Genomic DNA, 15,580 nt, shown 5'->3' with positions numbered 1-15,580 from the left:
TTACTTAGTATTTACGATTCTATAACATAATAAAAGATAACTTAAAGGTGAAATACATATTAATCTGCTCATTGTAGCGCCAGTTAAAATTTCAATAAGTTAATTGGCCCTGTTAACGTGACAATGGGCAAAAATCAGAAATGGACTGAGAACATCAATTTACCTACAACATTTCTGGGTGACGTTTTCCATATCCAAATGTAATTACTAATATAAATAAATATATATAAAACTTTAGACTCTTATTAGAAAATAAAACTGTTATTTCTATATAAATACAGCGTTAAGGGAACTTTCTCTATTTCCTGCTTCCTATATTTGAAATGATGCTGTAGGCTATGTGTTACCTCCCCTTCCCACACATGCATTTCCTTTATTAAAGATATTTAATGAGTAATATACTGTTACAGGCTTTCTGAGCCGGCAATGCTGTGTTTGGCTTGGGCCCCCAAACAACTCTGAGATGCTATTTAATGGATGACTTTTTAATTCCTGAAGATGTGTCTGGCCAGCAAAGATTCAGTTGAATTCCCATGTCAAAGTCTGGGATATTCTCCATGTAATGTGAAAGGACTAGACCCCATGCTGGCAGATTCATGGCACAAATCCTCAATTGTTGGATTAGAGAATATGGCAGATTTTGGGCTGGAAGCCCTTTCCCATCCTACATGTTCTGTGCTTTTACCGTAAATAAGACATTTTGTAGTGAATGTGGAGCACTGTCTTTTCAGTTATTATGGCTCACATAACGTTAAGCACTAACGAATCTAAACTGGGAAAAGCAAAATCCGAGCATTAGTAAAGGGCCCCCTAAAGGTGGCCATACACAGGCCGATTGTAGCTGCCGATATCGGTCCCTTAGATTCTGCAGCTAATTGGCCCGTGTAGAGGCACCAACAACTGGCTCGCCGACCGATATCTGGGCTGAAATCGGGCAGATATCAATCGGGCAGATATCAATTGGGCAGGTTAAAATATTCAGTCGGATCGAGGACTGAATCGGTTCGTTGATGCGGTCCCCAAACCGACTGCACCCTTAACAGTTGTTATAATTTGATCGTTTGGCCCTAGGGCCAAACGACCGAATTAGCCAAAATTCCCCCGATATCGCCCACCTGTAGGTGGGGATATTGGGAGAAGATCCGCGAGCTTGGCAACATCACCAGGCGAGCGGATCGTTACGTGTATGGCCACCTTAAGTGTCTGAAACCAAGTCATGGTAGGACCTTTCAATTCTCTTTTCTTAGTTGTCACCAGTCCGGCATTATAATTCATACACCCCGGAAACAATACTTATTTGAAGTATTGACAACAGGACAAAAATGTATTTTAACTAAGAAGGCAGAGGAGCCAGGTTCATAAAATGAACAGCAATTCATGGTAAACCTTCTCAAACTCAACATCAGCAATATATCATCTCAGCCCACAGAAGGAAAATTGGTTGATATTCCTTAATAGTCTTTGACAGTCAGAATATAAAGAGGTAAAACAAAGAACTTGTTTGATAGTATAAAATGTTAGTGTTACTGGTTGAAATATAACAAATCTGACCACTAATTATCAGTGGAACTTTAATCGAGAAATAATAATGTAAGATTGAACAGGAACAGGAAATAAAGTGGCCATTTTGGCAATGTCAGAGGTAGGGAATGAAGTCTACATGAGAGGGAAAGATTAGATAATATGTATCTAGTATAAGTAAATCTAAAGTAACTGGACTTGTTTGGTAATCATTGATCAAGACGTTTCACTACTCATCCGAGCAGCTTCTTCAGTTCAACTGGCTGGTATGATACTTTGGTAACCCCATCAAAGTAACTCCACAGCATTCACACCTCTGTGAGTTTCACTTGTCACCTCTCTAAAGAGGCTAGAGAGAAGGAATACATACATCTAAAAGGAGCTCTAAAAGCTTGTGTGTACCCAGACGGGGCCTTTATCAAAACTTAATCAAAGACCAGCAAAAAGACCAGACCAGACCAAAAAACAGAACGGAGGAACACAGCAGGTGAAGCAACAAAGTCATCCTATGTGTTGCTGGAACATCAGAAAAACTTTCAACAAACATCACATTCCTGTGTTTTTCAAACCCAGCAACACTCTCAGACAAAAGCTGGTGCACCCTAAAGACCCTACCCCCAAGCACATGAAAAGTAATGGGGTCTATGCTGTCCAGGGTAGTGAAGATTAACACCTGCATCAATGAGAATCATGGTACCATTGTGACTGGATCATACCTTCTTACACCTGTCAGTTTCAGCCAACACCTAACTGAATAAGTTCAATGGAACCATTGTGATTGGATGTCTGTGACTCAAGGGTTTATATGCCGGGGAATTCCCTACCAGTCATTTCAACTGAAGAAGCCACTCGGATGAGTGCTGAAACGTTTTCAAGAAAAACTCAGAAAAGTCCAGTTGTTTTAGACTTAATTCTACTAGATACTGTATATCACGACCTGTGTGAATGAGAATCTTTATGGACTCCTCTCTGAAGAGTTACAATGTGCCATTGTGATTGGATTAGTGGAGGAGTTCATATGCAATATGATTCCTATGTAATAAAGGCTGTGCAAATAAAGCTGTCCCTTGAACCTAACAAGAAGAAAAGGTTCAGCGAATGGTAAAGTTGCTCATAAAGTTGGAATAACCACAAAAACGCAAAAAGATATTCCAGTGGAACGATTGTCTAGTTATTTTCCCAAATACTAATACTAAGGGGACCATTTACTAATCCGACAATTCGCCAGGAAAAACTTGCAGAGATCAAGTAGAAGTCAACGGCAGAGGTCCCTTCCCTGGTGGAACCTTCTTTGCTTCAAAACTTCAATATTTTGGATTTTTGTGCTGGGTTTTTGTGCGCACAGACCTTTTGAGTTCAGACTTTTGAGTAAATATCAGAAATTTGTGGAAATCAGTTTATTCAATCCACCGAGCTCGATAAGGCAAAGACAAAGTACAAAAAAGTACTATTACTGCACAATTTCCACCCAACAATGACAGTATCTAACCTGTATCATGGAACGTATCTGAAATGGAAATTACCGTATTTACTGTATAAGCAGGGTAACATTTCCAAAAATAGCCTGTCAGGCATGTGACCATGAGGTATTATGTACACAAAAAATTCCGTCTCGGCATAGTTCTATGTACGGAGAGGAGAAAGCTGCACTAATTACCCCACCCTTACCCCCTAAAGCCTCTTGACTCCTGAATGTCTACATGATAAATTAGTTTCATGATGCAATCTATGACTTCTAGGGGTTCTAATTTACTAAGATCTATGTCATATCCTGTGCACAGGTGCATGCTTTAAAGACGCAATAAAGAATGCTTTCATGTCGTCAGTCCTTTCATCTAGCCTTCCCATGCTTAATTTCTATTGTAAGCCCTCAAAATTAGGTTATATCTACGCCTTGCAAGACTGAGTTACTTGAAGCAGTCCCCGCCCATTTTTCAGGAAGCCTGCCCACTCTATTTAGTGCCCTTTCTTTACTCTCCCTTTCTGTTTTCATCCCTTGAGCCGTAAGCACTTTCCCAAAGTGACAGAATATTTGAATATTCACATTCTTTTCCCATCTCTCTTCCCTCCTCTAAGCTGTATATGTGAAGGGTTTAAGCATCTCCTGATATTCTATATATTTCTGTATAGAGAGGAGACCATGCATGGTAAGGTCACTAAACAAGCAAATCTTTCCCCCAGTATTCCCACCTTGGTGGTCTATATCGTACTAATGGGAGCGTTGGACCCTAGGGGCTGAAGGAGGTAGGAAAAGTCGGAGCGCAGACTGCATCTATGAGCCAATGTGGTCTCTGATTGGATGAAAAACCAAGCCCATCTTATCGACATCTGCCCAATTTATTTTTGCCCGGATAAGCTGCCAAGTCGGTCTTAAGGACCCAAATCAGCAACTTAAACCTGTGTATGGCCACCTTTATTCCTTCCTCTCCCACTTACAGCTTTGCAAGAGAGTAATTGCCCAGGGTAACACATAGCATAGGACCACCATTAAGGGGACGGATGTGGGGGTACTACAGCTTGGCCATCCTTTCTGCAGAAAAGCTCTGCTAAAGTACAGAAATACCCAAAGTGGGGATATGGGAGCACTCTGTACTGGTGGCCATACACAGGCCGATTGTAGCTGCCGATATGGGTCCCTTAGACCGATTTGGCTGCTTATCGGCCCGTGCAGGGGCACCAACGACGCACCTGAAATCGGCCAGATATCAATTGGCCAGGTTAAAAAATTTAGTCGGATCAGGGACCGCATCGGCTCGTTGATGTGGTCCCCGAACTGACTGCGCCCATTAGCCTACCGAATTAGCCTAAGTTCCCCCAATATCGCCCACCCGTAGGTGGGGATAACGGAAGAAGATCTGCCCGCTTAGCGACCTCGCCAAGCGAGTGGATCTTGATGTGTATGACCACCTTAAAGAGCAATACTCAAAGTGGGGGGGGGGGGTTACCAGAACCTATACAGCACGTAAGGAATTACTTTATGGTACTTTTAATTAATCTTTTGCTGGAACTATTTCTGCATTTTCTATTTGTCTAAACATAGGCGGAGGGTGACTTTTTTGTTTGGGGAGCCTAAGATGGCCCATACACAGACTGACCTACAGCTAATGTGATACTTAGTGGATTCGCTGCTGGTGTAAAAAATTAACCTCCCAACTACCTCTTGCCGTTCCCACTGACTCTGTACAAAAGTGCGGGGGGTGCTTTTTTTTACCCTAAAATGTTTAGGATGTAAAAGTATTCATACGTGCACTTCTGTGAGGGGATCTGCAAACATTTGTGTTTGGGATCAGTTAGCTTCAAGGGGTAGTTCGCATTCGAATTCACTTTTATTTTTAATGGTTTTTCAGTTATTTAGCTTTTTGTTCAGCAGCTCTCCATTTGGTATTTCAGCAGCTATCTGGTTGCTAGGGTATTATTTACCCTAGCAACCAGGTAGTGGTTTAAACAAGAGATGGGAATATGAATAGTTAAGGGGCCTACTTGGAAAAATAAGTAATACAAAATTATAATAATAATAAAATTGTAGCCTCACAGAGCAATATTTCTTGGCCCCCATTTGAAATCTGGAAAGAGGCAGAACAGAGGCAAATTATTCAAAAAATATGTGTTTATGTTAGTTTTATAGCAAGAAAGGCAGTGGGTACTGACTCCCCATTATATACAGTGAGACGCAGCCCGTTTTTACAAAACCAGCACATTATATGCCATGAGGAGCAGTGGGTACAGATGGCAGATATTCAGGCCCTGGCACTATAACACTGGCACGGATACACAGCATTGGCTCCACTGTAACTAACTATAAATGAACAAAACAATGACAAAAAAAAAAAATAGTAAGTGCAAATAACAACAACAAATATACAAACACACAATGAGCTTTTTCAGAGGGAAAGAGTTAACTTACCCTCCATGTGTTAGGGTAGGGGATAGATTATAAATTATTATAGATGTCAGGTCAGGCAAAAAACTATTTAATGTCAGCTAGTGATTCTTTAGAACTGTATAGTACAGGTATAGGACCCATTATCCAGAATGCTGGGGACCAAGGGTATTCCGGATAAGGGGTCTTTCCGTAATTTGGATATTAATACCTTAAGTCCACTAAAAAATCAATAAAACTTTAATTAAACCCAATAGGATTGTTTTGCATCCAATAAGGATTATTTATATCTTAGTTGGGATCAATTACAAGGTTCTGTTTTATTTCTACATAGAAAAAGGGAAACAGTTTTAAAATTCTGAATTATTTGATTAAAATGGAGTCTATGGGAGACAGACTTTCCGTAATTCGGAGCTTTCTGGATAACGGGTTTCCGGATAAGGGGTCCGATACCTGTACCTGTGTGATGAAAACTGCAGCAAAAGTTGAGAGTTGGTTCTTAGGTAAAGTTACAGCTGCAGATTCTTCTGCAGATTCTTTTTGCAAAATCTCCCGATCCCTGTGTGCATCTGTGCTCTGATTGGTCAATTTTACTGTCTGTCAAGAAAGCTGTGCTCTGATTGGAGAATCCACAAGAAGAAAGATCCAATCGGGGCACAGCAAAACGGGCTTGCAAGAACAGCTTTCCAGGACAGTGCAGAAACGGAGTAAGGTTTTTTTTTTTGTTTCGTTTTTTTTAATGTGCCAAGCAGGTTTGGGGAGCCTAGCCTTATGGAAAATCCGCCTATGTGTCTAAAGTCAGTTAGTAACAAGCTAATGTTATTCATTGCACCTAAAGGTCACAGAGCTTAGCTAAAAGAAACACCAGTAGTTACAGAGCCACCGATTCTTTTGTCAGGGCTAAGCATTCCTAGGAATCAGACTGCTATGTTTGGTGCTTGAGATTGTTTGAAAAATCTCTTAAACAAACAGCTGATGCTCGGGGCAGAGGAGCGACTGTTCCATTGTGAAACATTTACGTTGCCACCGTGCACAAAAATAAACTATTGTGTACTTGCTGCTGTTTCATCAGCCAGAAAAATACATTTTTGAAGTGAGCCTCATTCTATTTGCAATTCACTAGGTATTATTATCAGAAGCGTTGCAGATCAAAAAACTGATAGAAAAATTAGTATTCTTTTGGTTGGACCATAACTGGTGGAGAATGCGGATGCTCCCATGAAGGCAGGTGAACTTGAAACCACAACTTGAGAAAAAACACCAACAGCTGCTTAGATAAGAAATATACAAATTGTAGGCTACCAGTGGATGATAGGCATTGTGATAGGCTAGTAATGAGTTACATAGTTACACTGGGTTGAAAAGTTCTACCCTTCCAATCAAACCCAGCACCCACAACCTATACTATACAGTAAAATAACACCAGGGCCCAGGGCACTGTGCAGAAAACCTGAGGCTTGTGGTCTCCAAGCCCTAAAGACCATATATTTCGAAAGAATGTGGCCACAATAAACTGAGACGATTCTCACGCATAACATTCCGGTACACAAGAAATAAACAGTAGATATTTTCTAGAATTTATTGCTCATACAAGCCAGTCAAAAGTTCCATAATCCCTGGCATTACCACTTGACTTCAACAAAATAGCCTAGTTCAGCCAAATTCAAACAGACCAAGACATTTCAAAAAGGTGTGTCCATAAACTGCTCAGTGAAATCATCAATATGTAGAAAAGAACAAGAACAGTAAAGCTGTACTTAATAATGTAGAAAGAACAGACAAACATACGGCCATGCTACATTGGAATCTACTTTGTAATTTTCTTTTAGGAGAAGAATCTTACAGCCACGAGGGATCATTTTTGGCCTTGATATCAACTGTTTGGAGCACCCAACTGGGATATCCATCAGGGGTCATTTTTGGCCTTGATAACAACTTTTTGGTGCAACCAAGTGGGATATTCACCATGGATCATTTTTGGCCTTGATAACAACTGTTTGGAGCACCCAAATGGGATATCCATCAGGAATCATTTTTGGCCTTGATAACAACTGTTTGGTGCACCCAACTGGGATATCCATCAGGGGTCATTTTTGGCCTTGATAACAACTTTTTGGTGCAACCAAGTGGGATATTCACCATGGATCATTTTTGGCCTTGATAACAACTGTTTGGAGCACCCAACTGGGATATCCATCAGGGACCATTTTTGGTCTTCACAACAACTGTCTGAAGCACCCAACTGTGATATCCATCAGGGACCATTTTTGGCCTCAATAACAACTGTTATCCATTAGGGGCAACATTTGGCTTTGATAACAACTGTTTGGTGCACTCAACTGGGATATCCATCAGGGACCATTTTTGTCCTTCACAACAACTGTCTGGATCATCCAACTGTGATAAAGATCAGGGATCATTTTTGGCCTTGATAACAACTATTTAGTGCGCCCAACTGGGATATCCATCAGGGATCATTTTTTGCCTTCACAACAACTGTTTGGTGCACCCAGCTGGGATATCCACCAGGGACCATTTTTAGCCTTGATAACAACTGTTATCCATCAGGGGCCACATTTGGTCTTGATAACAACTGTTTGGTGAACTCAACTGTGATATCCACCAGGGGCCATTGTTGCCCTTGATAAAAACTATTTAGTGCACCCAACTGGGATATCCATTAGGGATAATTTATGGCCTTGATAACAACTATTTGTTATCAAATGTTAGCAAATGGCACAGGGAATGAAGTTTAGGTCAACATGAGGACAAAGAGGCAACATTGTTAGGAGAGGACATCAAAACAAAAGGTACCAGGAAGAACAGACCAGCTTTACATAAGGAAGGCAACGAAAAAAAAATAAAATGTAGAAATGCCTGTCAAGAGGGAATGTTTCAACCACAATAATTTGGCACAACAATAAGGTTGGTTTATGCAGGAGAGCCAATACGTTCATTATATGCGGGAGTTGAAGGTCAGGCAGGCAGTCTTGTAAGATCACATTGCAGCACTGAGTGTATCAGCAAACAAACCTTGTGATATTTATACAGATGCGTGAGTCACCCCCAGCCCGACCCTGCGGGTATTTGATTTAGTTTCACCCCCCAGCCTGACCCTGCGGGTATTTGGTTTGGTTTCACCCCCCAGCCTGACCCTGCGGGTATTTGATTTAGTTTCACCCCCCAGCCTGACCCTGCGGGTATTGGTTTGGTTTCACCCCCCAGCCTGATCCTGCGGGTATTTGGTTTGGTTTCACCCCCAGTCCCACCCTGCGGGTATTTAGTTTGGTTTCTGTGGTGATTCTGTATCAAAATTTGTTGAGTATAAAGAAATTTAAATACAGGATGGGATATGCAAGGTATGTTCAGAATTCTTATTATTGACTATTGTACAGTCATTCCAGCAATGCAGCAAGAAGCTTTTACATTATCTCTTGTCAAAGGAAAGGAATGCAAACTTCTGTATGTATATACTGTATATTCTTGCAGAGTGCTGCTGTGACCCTATATATTTACAGAAGGCCTCAATGTACAAAGAATGTACAATGTACAAGGAGATGCTTGCCTCATTTGTATACAAACTCCTAGATTTAATCCATTGAAGAAAACACAGTTTTGCTCTTAAAATGTCTATTTTCATAGAATACCGTGTAGCAGTGGTTGTGGTTACATGGTTTATGCCCCCTTCCTCCTCTTGCTCAGGGCCTTCCTTAGCTCATGACAAGGTTACAGATATAGGAAAACTCAATTATCAATAATCCCAAGAATATATGAGGGAGTGAATTAGTATTCAACTCAAAATCTCATCTAAAATGATCTATCTAGAATAGCAAATAGGCAAAAAATATGTTTTTATAAAAAGTGCTTAGCAATCAAAGGAAAATGTTTTCCAGCATCGCTGTTGTTTTTGTTCCAAGGGCAGAAGGTTCTTAAATACAAACTATTATAGCTGTGTGACTTCATCTGTGCTATGGACACTATATATATATATACAGGTATCGGACCCCTTATCCGGAAACCCGTTATCCAGAAAGCTCCGAATTACGGAAAGCCCGTCTCCCATAGACTCCATTATAAGCAAATAATTCAGAATTTTAAAACTGATTTCCTTTTTTTATGTAGAATTAAAACAGAACCTTGTAATTGATCCCAACTAAGATATAAATAATCCTTATTGGATGCAAAGCAATCCTATTGGGTTTAATTCATGTTTTATTAATTTTTTAGTAGACTTAAGGTATTGAGATCCAAATTATGGAAAGACCCCTTATCCGGAATACCCTTGGTCCCGAGCATTCTGGATAATGGGTCCTATACCTGTATATCCAGTTCCCATTTAGTTCCGTTATTTTTGCTAGAGGCTATTTATGAAACAGGTGTCTCATGTAGGACGGGCGCACATTCCAGATTCTATCAGTATCAGAAACCTTTATTTAAAACAACCTATTCTCTATTAAATCCAATACAGATTCATGGATTTTATATTACAACAGCAGCCACTATTGAAATACAAGCTCTAACCATGAATTCCTATAGACCCTGTGTGTATGGGCCCAAATCAGTATCATTCTTGTGGCCACCATTTACTTTTAATTTCTTGCACTGGTATCTTCATGTTACACAACTTGCATTTGTTTAGCATCTGTCCTTATACTGCTGACTGAGATAATATAATTCTGAATAAAATTGTTAAGTGTGCTGACTATTTTAATAAGAACAATATTGTAAGAATAACAGATAGATGACAGATAAATAGATAGAAAGATAGATATAAATAATTTTTTATGCCAAAGGATATAGGGTTGTTTTTTATACTGTTGCTACTGCTGATAATATAATTTCTAAATTCAGTTCCCAAGTAATAGATGATAGATAGATAAATAGATAGAGGATAAGTAGGTAGATAGATTGTTTAGATAGATAGATCGATATAGATAGATCATTGATAGATAGATTGATAGATAGATAGATAGATAGATGATAAATAGGTAGATCATTAATAGATAGATAGATAAAAGATAGATAGACAGACAGAGTATAAGTAGATAGATAGATACATAGATAGATAGAGGATAGATAGATAGATAGATAAATAGATAGATGATAGATAGATAGATAGATAGATAGATAGATAGATAGATAGATAGATAGATGATAGATAGATAGAGGATAAGTAGGTAGATAGACAGATAGATTGTTTAGATAGATAGATAGATAGAGGATAAATAGGTAGATCATTAATAAATAGATAGATAAAATAGATAGATAGATAGATAGATAGATCATTAATAGACAGACAGATAGATAGATTGTTGATAGATAGATATATTGTTAGAAGATAGATATAGGAAAAAACTGCAGCAACAAAAATACTAGAATTTCTTGTGAATCCCTTATCACCCGACAGAGACAAGTGCCTGATTGGCCAGTAACAGGCTGAGGTGCCCAAGGTACAGCCATGCCTATAGCTACATGCTTTGATTCACCATAACAATACAAACAATTTCAATCCGATGCTGAAAGGAAAGGCAGAGGCTCTCTATCACACTCAAACAATTCTATCAGGAAATAAACTCATATGCCCTGTTTGCACAGCATCAAACAGCTGTCATCTTCCAGGGCAGCTTAGTTACCAGTGTGGCAGCAAGGCACAACAAGCACACATAATCCTTATTCATTTCTACAAAACCAGCACCATTTGCAGCTACGCTGACATTCTTTTCTGTTGGTTTTCTATAGCATTCGCCTTACCTAACCTCTTCTTGTTTACTGAGCTTTCCTGCCCAAAATCTCCCCACATAATTCACTAATAAAAAGCACCTAAATACATAAATCCTCCCACAGAAGGAATCTCTTCCACACCCAGCACCTATCTGCTCTTCATCTGCCCTTATCTGCTCCTCACTAACAAGCCTTCAGTCCTACTTGGAGACCCAATAGGCTGTTTACATAGGATAGCATTTATGGTATGCAATGTGTCTCAGTGCTAAACCCTGTATAGCGATACATGTAAGACATATTACAGACTGGTCCAATTGCTTATAAACGGTAATAAATGTCAATTCATGGATTGGGAGCTTCTGACTCAAATGCCCAGGGCATGTAATATTCATTATAATATACATTGTAATAAGTTTCACCAGCACTTGTGTAACTACCTCCCTTGCACTCTTATTGCCGACTTGACCACTTGTTCACCTTTATGTTATCTTTTAGTATGTGATAGCTTGCCCTAGTCCTAGCAACTTTGCAATTGGTTACCATTATTTTTTCATCATTTTTGAATCATTTCCCTTCTCTTCTGACTCTTTCCAGCTTTCAAATGGCCCCGGCAGCCAAAAAAACTATTGCTCTGTGAGGCTAAAATGTTAATGTTATTGTTATTTTTTATTACTTATCTTTCTATTCAGGCCTCTCCTATAAATATATCAGTCAATCATTCAAACCAGTCCCTGGTTGCTAAGGAAATTTGAACCCTAACAACCAGATAACGGCTGAAATTCCAAACTGGAGAGAAATAAATAGAAAACCATGAATAATACAAAATGAAGACCAACTGCAAATTGTCTTAGAATATTACTTTCTAAATCAGGGGTGGGCAAACTTTTTGGCTCACGGGCCACATTTACTTACCCCCGGGCCGGACCGGGCAAGGGCGGGCAGGGCCAGCGTTACGCCCCCTTCGTCTCTTCGTGATGAGACTTGGCATCGTCGGCGGGCCGGATTAAAAAGGCCAAAGGGCCGGATGTGGCCCGCGGGCCGTAGTTTGCCCACCCCTGTTCTAAATCATTCTAAAAGTTAAGTCAAAGGTAATCTATCCCTTTGTATATGTATAGCTGCCCAATATGTCGGCTGGTCGCCCAGACTGTGTAGTCTCATTAACAAGTACAGGTATGGGACCTGTTATCCAGAATGCTTGGGACCTGGGGTTTTCCGGATAAGGGATCTTTCTGTAATTTGGATCTCCATAACATAAGTTTACTAAAAATAATTTAAACATTAAATAAACCCAATAGGATTGTTTTAAAAATCATTTTTAAAAATTAGAATTATTTGCTTATAATGAAGTCTATGGGAGATGGCCTTTCTTAATTTGGAACTTTCTGGATAATGGGTTTCCGGATAAGGGATCCCATACCTGTACAATATTTCCAACTGTAGATTCTAAGCAGAGAAATAAAACCCAAATAATTGTATATTAAGAGCTTATAGGCAATATAAATCCTTTTCTCTTACCATCTCGTTTCCTCCTGGTAAAAATGCCTTCCAAAGTTTCCGATAGATAATGGCCGCTGGAACCCTGATGGGAAGAAATAACCCAAATGTAAAGAGACAGAAGGTGAATGTACATTGCCATGGGTTCATTTACTCCCAGCTAGCTCCTGCTAGGCACACGCGAGCAATAATGTTACCTGAGAGTTTACCAGGCAATATATATATAAAACTCTTCCTATTAGTCAAACAAGAAGGCTGAGCTAAATGAGCAAAGTTATGTTAATGGCCTTACATCTTCATTCATTATCACATGTCTCTGAAAATGGGTGTAGCCCAGCATAGTGATGTTATCAAAAGGGATATCAGTCTTTATTGTTCTACTTTTTAACCCCACCCTATAATTACCCACATTAAAAAAAATAGCATTTTTATTTTTGTGGTGTAAATGGAATACCAGCGTTCATTCAAACATACGGTATGTACCACATAATAGGCCACAGAGTACAGAGTTCCACCTTTGGCTCCCACACTACTTCCTGTTACAGTCAGAGCTGCATTATTTCTGGTCATGTGATCTCTGAGGGAGCACACAGCCCATCACAAAATGGCGGCTCAAGGGAAAAGGTGTAAAAGGGCAATATTTACTGATATATACAGTATATTCCAGTTTGGCGAGATTCTTTAATAGGTCACTTCATACAATATAAACTGTCTGTTGGAAGTATTCATTCCAAAGGGTTTTGCTTTATGTCAGTAACTTTATGTCAGTAACTTATTTCAATAAAAAAACAAAGACATTATATAATGGTACAGGTATGGGACCTGTTATCCAGCATGCTTGGGACCTGGGGTTTTCTGGATAATGGATCTTTACGTAATTTGGATCTCTATAACTTAAGTCTGCTAAAAATCATTTAAACATTAAATAAACCCAATAGGGCTGTTCTGCCCCCAATAAGGGGTAATTATATCTTAGTTGGGATCAAGTACAGGTACTGTTTTATTATTACAGAGAAAAGGGAATCATTTAACCATGAAATAAACCCAATAGGGCTGTTCTGCCCCCAATAAGGGGTAATTATATCTTAGTTGGGATCAAGTACAGGTACTGTTTTATTATTACACAGAAAAGGGAATCATTTAACTATGAAATAAACCCAATAGAGCTGTTCTGCCCCCAATAAGGGGTAATTATATCTTAGTTGGGATCAAGTACAGGTACTGTTTTATTATTACAGAGAATAGGGAATCATTTAACCATGAAATAAACCCAATAGGGCTGTTCTGCCCCCAATAAGGGGTAATTATATCTTAGTTGGGATCAAGTACAGGTACTGTTTTATTATTACAGAGAATAGGGAATCATTTAACCATGAAATAAACCCAATAGGGCTGTTCTGCCCCCAATAAGGGGTAATTATATCTTAGTTGGGATCAAGTACAAGGTACTGTTTTATTATTACAGAGAAAAAGGAAATCATTTAACCATTAAATAAACCCAATAGGGCTGTTCTGCCCCAATAAGGGGTAATTATATCTTAGTTGGGATCAAGTACAGGTACTGTTTTATTATTACAGGGTGAGAGAGGACGCAGAGGAGGAGCACTATACAGGGCAGGACTGCTGAACCCAGAAACGACACTGCAGGTCGGGAACAGGGAAAGAAAAAGGAGCAGCCACCTGATCCATACCAGTGACTCCTGACATGCGCATCCTATACTCTGTTTGTGAGTGTATTGGGAAGTTTTATTTATATTAAAGTATTTAAGTTTTTACACATATGGCGTATGCATTTATCCCACAGTAAGTGCACAGAAGGGGAAGGGAAGCGGAAAGGTCGTGGAATTAACCTAAAGTTGCTAAAGTTGGAAATTTACCTATGTGAAGTGGTTCCTAATACTGCCTGAAATTAAGAGGTGGGAAAGCAGAGAGTCGTGAGCTACAAGTGAACCAATTGGATGCCATATAAACCCAAGGGGGTCTGTAAGTAGATTGGCAATCGGAAAGGGATATCACAACTGGGCACAAAAGGGTGATATAAGTAAAAGTCATCACTGGTGTTAAAAAGCACATGAGAGTGCACTTTGTGAAGTAATAACAGTATTACACTATATTTTTTTTTTTTTTTTTTTCTTCTTTTCCTCATAAGACCTCATCGCTAAGTCTAAAGCAGAAGAGGGCACTTTGGAGTTATTTATTGAATTTTATTTGACCTGGGACACGAGGTATCTGAAGTGAGGAGCATACACTGAGAATTGCACTTATTTATATAGGGAAAAAGGAAATCATTTTTAAAAATTTGAATTATTTGCTTATAATGGTGTCTATCGGGGGTGGCCTTTCTGGATAATGGGTTCTAAATAAGGTATCCCATACCTGTAATTCAAAGACTACCTATTTATATCAGGACTGTAAACCATGTCGACCCAGTTGGACAGGCTCTGTTCATGTCTAAGTCCTGCTATAAAGATAAAGAGAATCCTTTGAAGTGTCATTTTCCAAAGTGTTATTGAGAAATTATTGACCGCATACAATGGGCAGCCAAAAGCTGAGGTTTAAAGCAGTATCCACTTAAAAATGCTTCTTATGCCCCAATGAAGTTCTTGCCTTCCAGGAAAGTTCAGTGTCCTAATTAGCTAGATATAAAGAATAGCCCCTTGGGGTTTATGCAGACAAGGGATAACATCATCACTGCTCATTATTACTGTTGGCTGATTGCGCTTTTGGCCAGAACGGATACACAGTGTATTATAAGGGGGGGTCAAAGATTAAGCAATGAGTGAATTTATCAAAAATGCAATGGAATGAAAGAAAACAGCCAAAAAGGCAAAATTCTGAGTCTGTGAGAATATAAGAAGAAATAAATTAGCCTTGAGATAACATTTATGTAGAAATGATAGGGAGGATTTGAAAGAATAATCCTTTTTATATGGGGGTAGGATTAACAGAAAATGACTTTGTTGA

At 39.2% G+C, this 15,580-nt stretch overlaps 1 protein-coding gene across 3 annotated transcripts in view; it reads right to left on the bottom strand.

The window, feature by feature from the left end:
* The window catches only part of adgrf1 (adhesion G protein-coupled receptor F1), a 182,356-nt gene that overhangs the window by 31,712 nt on the left and 135,064 nt on the right, over positions 1-15,580 (bottom strand). For all 3 annotated transcript variants that reach the window (NM_001113826.1, XM_031901487.1, XM_031901486.1), the window contains 1 exon segment: positions 12,638-12,701. In NM_001113826.1, coding sequence (NP_001107298.1) covers positions 12,638-12,701 — 64 coding nt within the window.

This window comes from Xenopus tropicalis, chromosome 5 (assembly GCF_000004195.4).
Source record: "Xenopus tropicalis strain Nigerian chromosome 5, UCB_Xtro_10.0, whole genome shotgun sequence".
In the NCBI taxonomy this organism is placed as follows: Eukaryota; Metazoa; Chordata; class Amphibia; order Anura; family Pipidae; genus Xenopus; species Xenopus tropicalis.
Note: the sequence above shows the minus strand (reverse complement) of the source record. Positions and strands in the feature narration are given on the sequence as shown.